This window comes from Thamnophis elegans, chromosome 13 (genome assembly GCF_009769535.1).
Source record: "Thamnophis elegans isolate rThaEle1 chromosome 13, rThaEle1.pri, whole genome shotgun sequence".
Lineage (NCBI taxonomy): Eukaryota > Metazoa > Chordata > Lepidosauria > Squamata > Colubridae > Thamnophis > Thamnophis elegans.
The window spans coordinates 3,915,270-3,922,769 of record NC_045553.1 but is presented as its reverse complement, the minus strand read 5'-3'; the positions used below and the strand labels follow the sequence as shown (position 1 = coordinate 3,922,769).

General features: G+C 42.2%; 1 protein-coding gene across 4 annotated transcripts in view; it reads right to left on the bottom strand.

The window, feature by feature from the left end:
• NF2 (neurofibromin 2) overlaps positions 1–7,500 on the bottom strand; it is an 83,349-nt gene that overhangs the window by 14,362 nt on the left and 61,487 nt on the right. For 2 of the 4 annotated variants that reach the window (XM_032229505.1, XM_032229507.1), the window contains 2 exons: positions 6,932–7,062; positions 4,843–5,002 (listed from right to left, as the gene is read on the bottom strand). In XM_032229505.1, the coding sequence (XP_032085396.1) occupies positions 4,843–5,002; positions 6,932–7,062 (291 nt within the window). The remainder of the gene's footprint in view (positions 1–4,842; positions 5,003–6,931; positions 7,063–7,500) is intronic. The other 2 variants (XM_032229509.1, XM_032229506.1) reach the window with 1 other exon arrangement.

Below are 7,500 nucleotides of genomic sequence, written 5' to 3'. Positions count from 1 at the left end.
ATAGCCCTTAAGACTTGTATACCGCTTTCTTAGTGCTTTTACTAAGCGGTTTACGGAGTCAGCCTATTTACCCCCAACAATCTGGGTCCTCACTTGACCCACCTCGGAAGGACGGAAGGCTGAGCCAACCTGGAGCCTGGTGAGATTCGAACTGCCAAATTGCAGGCAGCCGGCAGTCGGCAGAAATAACCTGCAGTACTGCACTCTGACCACTGTGCCACCATGACAGACAGACAGACAGACAGACAGACAGACAGATAGGCAGGCAGACAGAATAGACGGATGGATGGAAAAATAGATAGATAAATAGATGGATGATATAGATTAGATAGATGGATGGATGGATGGATGGATGGATGGATGGATGGATGGATGGATGGACGGATGGACGGACAGACAGAGATAAATATAGATGGATAATATAGATAGATAGATAGATAGATAGATAGATAGATAGATAGATAGATAGATAGATAGATAGATAGATGATAGAGATAGATAGATAGAGATAGATAGATAGAGATAGATGATAGATAGATTGATAGATAGATTGATAGATAGATTGATAGATAGCCAGCCAGACAGACAGATGGACAGAGATAAATATAGATGGATAAGATAGATAGATAGATAGATAGATAGATAGATAGATAGATAGATAGATAGATAGATAGATAGATGATAGACAGACAGACAGACAGACAGATGGCTAAAATGAGCCGAGGTTGCGCAGTGGTTAGAGTGCAGTACTGCAGGCCACTTCAGCTGACTGCTAACTGCAGTTCGGCAGTTCAAATCTCACCGGCTCAAAGGTGGGTAAAATGAGGACCCAGACTGTGGGGGCGATATGCTGACTCTGTAAACCGCTTAGAGAGGGCTGAAAACCCTATGAAGCGGTATATAAGTCGAACTGCTATTGCTATTGCTATTGCTAGATGGACAGAGAGAAATATAGATGGATAATATAGATAGATAGATGATAGATAGATAGATAGATGGATAGATAGATAGATAGATGATAGATGATAGATAGATAGATAGATAGATAGATAGATAGATGATAGATAGATGATAGATAGATGATAGATAGATAGATAGATAGATAGATAGATGATAGATAGATGATAGATAGATAGATAGATAGATAGATAGATAGATAGATAGATAGATAGATAGATAGATAGATAGATAGATAGATGGATGATAGAGCAATAGCATATTCCGTTTTTTCCCCCAACAATCCGGGTCCTCATTTGACCCACCTCGGAAAGATGGAAGGCTGAGTCAACCTTGAGCCTGGTGAGATTCGAATTGCCAAATTGCAGGCAGCCGGCAGTCAGCAGAAGTAGCCTGCAGTACTACACTCTGACCACTGCGCCACTGAGGCTCTTAGGTGGGTGAGAAATAAAAAAATTAAAAATAAAATCTAGCCAACCACTGGGGGGGAAGCCAGGCCCGAAATCCCAAAGACTTCTCACAAACTGCCCGTCGGAAGCGAGTTTCCTTGGGAAATATGGCGTCTGTGTGGTTTTTAGGAGCCACCCCCTTCTTTTAAGTCCCCTTTTTCATCAATGGGGTTTTTTTGGGGGGGTGGGTGTGGGAGGAATCCATCTTTGATAAAGGTGGGCATTACTTGTATTGTTTTAAATCTGCCGTCTTCTCCCTTCCCTTCGTCCCTTTCGCCCAAGTGCATCACGTCCTTAAGACCGTAAGCCTGAAGGGCAGGGGAAGTCTCGGTGCTAATATGCTTCCTGAGCTCTTTGGCGCAAACCCCGCAGTTTAAAAATACTTTTAAATCCAATAAAGAAATTAACTGCACTCCTCTGTCTTCAACGGGGGACCTTGCCCCAACTGAGGTGGCGGTGGGGTGATCTCTGCCTTGGTAACATTATTTTCTTAAAAGAAGAGAAAATATTCTCTCTCTCTCTCTCTCTCTCTCTCTCTCTCTCTCTCTCTCTCTCTCTCTCTCTCTCTCTCTCTCTCTCTCTCCCCCCTCCCTCCCTATCATCTATCTACCTACCTACCTACCTACCTATCTATCTTTGCCTCTCTTTATCTCATCTCTCTCTTTCTCTCTCTCTTTCTCTCCTATCTAACACTTCTTCCTCTCCTGTCTCTGTATTTCTCTCTCTTTCTTCTGTCATCTCTCTCTTTCTCTCTCCCTCTGTGTCTTTCTCTCCTATCTATCTTCTATCTCTCTTATCTCTGTCTTTTTCTGTCTCTATCTCCTCTCTGTCTCATCTCTCTCCCTCTTTGTGTTTCTCTTCTGATTCATCTCTCTCTCTTTCTCTCCTATATTTCTTCTCTCATCTGTCTTTTTCGCTCTCTCTTTAATCTCTTCTATCTCCTTCCCTCGCCTTCTATCTTTATCTCTTCTGTTTCATCTCTCTCTCTCTCTGTCTTTCTCTCCTATCACTTCTTCCTCTCCTATCTCTGTCTGTATTTCTCCCTCTTTCTTCTGTCTCATCTCTTTTTCTCTCTCCCTCTGTGTCTTTCTCTATCTATCTTCTATCTCTCTTATCTCCTCTGTCTCATCTCTCTCTCCCTCTCTTTGTCTTTCTCTTCTGTTTCATCTCTCTCTTTCCCTCCTATATTTCTTCTATCTCATCTGTCTTTAATCTCTTCTATCTCTTTCTCTCCCTCTCTTTCTGTCTTTATCTCGTCTGTTTCATCTCTCTCTCTCTGTGTCTTTCTCTCCTATCACTTCTTCCTCTCCTATCTCTGTCTGCATTTCTCTTTCTTCTGTCTCATCTCTCTTTTTCTCTCTCCCTCTGTGTCTTTCTCTCCTATCTTCTATCTCTCTTATCTCCTCTCTGTCTCATCTCTCTCCCTCTCTTTGTCTTTCTCTTCTGTTTCATCTCTCACTCTTTCTCTCCTATATTTCTTCTCTCTCATCTGTCTTTTTCTCTCTCTCTTTAATCTCTTCTATCTCTTTCTCTCCCTCCTTCTGTCTTTATCTCTTCTGTTTCATCTCTCTCTCTTTCTCTCCTATATTTCTTCTCTCTTTATTTCTTCTATCTCTGTCTCATCTCTCTTTCTCTCCCTCTCTTTCTGTCTTTCTCTATCTCTTCTGTTTCCTCCCCTCTCCCCCTCTTTCTCCCTCTCTCTATCACACACACGCAAACACACAAAGCACTTACCAAAGCATGCATATATACATATACATGCAAATGAAAAGGCAGACGGAAAAATTGGCATATCTATCTTCCTTCATATCTGCATGACAATACGGCCTGTTAATATCCCCCACTCTGGCAAATAAACCATCCAGGGCCCTCTCCTTTTCAGGGGTCACCTGGTTATAATTGCAATAAAAACCAGATGAAAATCCTCTGGTTCCCGATTATGAAAAGGCTGAGATGGTGGGCCTGACCTACATCCCTGGCCTCTGGGGATAATACATGAAATATCAATAAGCTACATCACATGCCCCAAGCTCTTTAGAGGGGAAAGTGGTTTTCCTTAAGAAAAGAAAAGAAATAAAATGAAATTCTTCTCCTCCTTCATAGACAACCATTTTCCACTAGATTTTTACAGGATTCGTTTCACGGAAGGCATAGCTACCTGCTAAAAGGGACAAAATTCCTGGGAGATTTTTGAGATCCTGAAAGCCACCCTTGAATTTCTCTATTCCAGCAGATTTATATGTATTTTTTGCAAACATGATTTCATCTTGGTGGGAAGGAGGGAGCTCCTAACGGAATGATAATTCTAAACAGGAAAGTTAAGAGGCAAAAGGACATGGAACCTGATTACACAGGCTTCTGGCACCAGGGTTTTAAAATACACCGAAATATTTAAAACCGGTGTGTTGTTGTTTTTAACTGAAATATGCTAATCATGATAATGGTATGTAGCTAAGTAAGATGTGATTGAACTATACTAATGTTATTAACTGTGCAAATTATTAAGTAAAATGTTGATTATATGCAATACTGAATTTGAAGGTATACGTTACTTATAGAAAATAGATGGAAATGAGAAATATGGTTTATTTCTAAAGGGATGAAAATGAAATGTTTTATGTAAAAAATTTTTTTATAGTTGGGGAAACATGGGAAGAAAACAACACGGCTAAAATGGGGAATGGAAATATAACGTAAAATGAATTATGTATATATGTGAAAATGTTAAAGGGGGGAAACCGGACAGCATTCTGTTTACAAAAGAATTTTAAATATGCAACAAAAAAGAAATTAAAGGAAGGAAAAAGAAAAACCCAGAAAGTCCAGTGGCCTCTTGCAAAAAGCACCTTTGGGGACAACCTTGGCCTGGATGATGGAAAAGCTCCAGGCTAGTCAGAATTGCCAAGGGGGGATCATGGAATATCCTCCCTCCTGCGTGCCATCCTCAGAATTCCCAGCTAGCCTGAAAGGGGTTTTCCTACCCAGCTTGGGGACACCACATCGGAAAAGGCTAGTTTGCAAGTTTAATTTTATTTATAGGCCGCCCAATCCCGGAGAACTCCGGGCGGCTTACAGACAGAGGAAAGAAAGAAAATAAAAATAAAATAAGACAAGTTAAAAACAACCCAGATACATTCATTTCAGTCGGGGCTGGACCTCAACAATGAGGTCAACAGCCCCAGGCCTGCCGAAAAAGCCAGGTCTTGACAGCTTTTCTGAAGGCCATGAGAGTGGGTGAGGTCCGGATTTCTGGAGGTAGTTCGTTCCAAAGGGTCGGGGCAGCCACAGAGAAGGCTCTCCTCCGGGGAGCCGCCAGCCAACATTGTCTGGCTGACGGCATCTGAAGGAGGCCAACCCTGTGGGATCTTACCGGCCATTGGGAGGAGTGTGGCAGTATGGTGATTGGGCATTTCGAAAGAGCCAGGTGAGCCATTACCTTCTTAATGGTGTTGTGCTTGCTATTCCCCCGGTCGTGGTTCTCGCTGTGCAGGATGTCCATGGTGGTCTCTCTCTCCTTCAGCTTCAGAGCTTCGATCTCGGTCTTCAGCTCATTCAGCTGCTCCTGGAGATGCTTGCTCTTCTCCATGTATTCCACCCTGGGCAGAGGCAAAGAAACCGCCGTGAAGTGATTTTTGCAGGACTTTGATAAAACTAGGCGGCAGAGGTAGAATCCAAGGGCTGGAAGGGGACCTCGGGAGGTCTCCTAGTCCAACCCCCTGCTCAAGGCAACCGCCTTCTACCCTCCCAGTCCAACGGCTGTCCAGTTTATTCTTTAATATTTATTTTGTAAGTCTGTTTTGGGCAATGGTCTTAAAAGCAACGCGGGGTGGGTAAGAGTGGAGGACATCAGCCACAGGGTGGTGTGTGTGTGTGTATGTGTGTGTGTCTTTACAGGGTTAGTAAAGGTCGGGAGCGGTTCACTCATGGCTCTCACCTGCTGAGAATGAGAGTATTCGAACCAATGATGTGATTGGCCCTGCAAGCTGAAATGGTTGGAAGATCTTCAGCTCTACCACCTAACTGAATGCCAAATTCTAGTATGTGAAATATCAGAACTCACCCCTCCATCCATTCATCATCTATCAATATCTATCATCTTCCTAACATCTGTCTCTCTCTCTCTCCATCCATCCTTCCATCATCCATCCATCCATCCATCCATCCATCCATCCATCATCTATCAATATCTATCATCTTCCTATCATCTGTCTCTCTCTCTCCATCCATCCATCCTTCCATCCATCCATGATCTATCAATATCTATCATTTTCCTATCATCTGTCTCTCTCTCTTCATCCATCCATCCTTCCATCATCCATCCATCCATCCATCCATCATCTATCAATATCTATCATCTTCCTATCATCTCTCTCTCTCTCCATCCATCATCCATCCATCCATCCATCCATCCATCCATCATCTGTCAATATCATCTTCCTATCTTCTGTCTCTCTCTCTCTCTCCATCCATCCTTCCATCATCTATCAATATCCATCATCTTCCTATCATCTCCCTATCCATCCATCCATCCATCCATCCATCCATCCAATCCAACCATCCATCTTTATATCTAATCCATCTATCTTTATATCTAATCCATCAGCTATCAATCTATTTAATCCATCCATCCATCATTTATCAATATCTGGCATCTTCCTATACACACACACACACTCACACACACACATATATATATATCCATCCTTCCATCCATCTATCTTTATATCTAATCCATCTATCCATCTAACCATTTTTATATTTCATCCATCCAACGATCTATCTAATCCATCCATCCATCATCTGTCAATATCTATCATCTACCTATCATCTCTCTCTCTCTTCATCCAGCCTTCCATCCATTTATCTATCTAATCCATTCCTCTATCTTTATATCTAATACATCCCTCTATCTTTATATCTAATCTATCCATATCTATCTATCTATCTATCTATCTATCTATCTATCTATCTATCTATCTATCTATCTATCTATCTATCATCTATCTATTCATTCCATCCATCCATCTTTATATCTAATCCATCTATCTTTATTTCTAATCCATCTATCTTTATTTCTAATCTATCTATCTATCTATCTATCTATCTATCTATCTATCTATCTATCTATCTATCTATCTATCTATCTATCATCTATCTAATCCATCTATCTATATAATTCATCTATCCATCTTTATATCTAATCCATCCATCCATCTAATCCATCTATCCATCCATCATCTATGTATCATTTATCATCTCTCTCTCTCTCTCTGTCTGCCCTCATGGTAGCCCCATGCATTGCAGTAGTCCAAACACCAGATGACCAGGGCGTGAGTGACTGAGCAGAGGGACAAACGATCCGAGAAAGCCAATAACTTGAAGCTAACATCAAAATCAAGAGGCAGGATTCGTCACGCAGCTGCTCTGCAAATCTTTGGCTTTTCAACTTCCCGCATACTCTCTCAACACGGGTGGAAACCTTCCTGCATCCTTCCCACCTGGGACGAAGTAATAAGAGGACTCACTTCTCCTTCTCGATCTCCATGGACAGCCTCTTCATGTCGTTATCCTTGAAGTCGAAGGAGAGGCTTTCGCTAATTACACCAAACGCTGACATGTCAGCCGGTAAGGCGGTTGTGCTGGCGTTCATGGGCTGCTGAGGACAAAAGAAGAGATTAATCACCATAGGGGGCAAATATCTATAGCTCGGGTGTAGGAGGCAGAGGCCAAAGGGTTGGGGCTACATTCAGTGTATAATACGCACCCAAATTTTCACCTTCTTTTAGGTGCGTCTTATACTCCGAAAAATACGGTAGTTTCCATCAAGAAGACAAGTTTATTTTTAAAAAAAGCAACATGGAAGCATTTCCAACTGGCAAAGGACAAGGACAGATGTGCTGTCTAAGTACCCTGTACTTAGAACAAAGGCCAAAATTTCCCTGACAGCTTGGACAAAGGAGGACTTGTTAGGGCAGGCAAAGCTGCTTTTGGAAGCCAAGGGAACACGCCCGGCCAATTTGTCGCACAAGGGGAAGATCGCACGTCAGCTGCTGGCTCACACCCCCTTTGGAGAAAGTGGCTGGCTCACCTATGG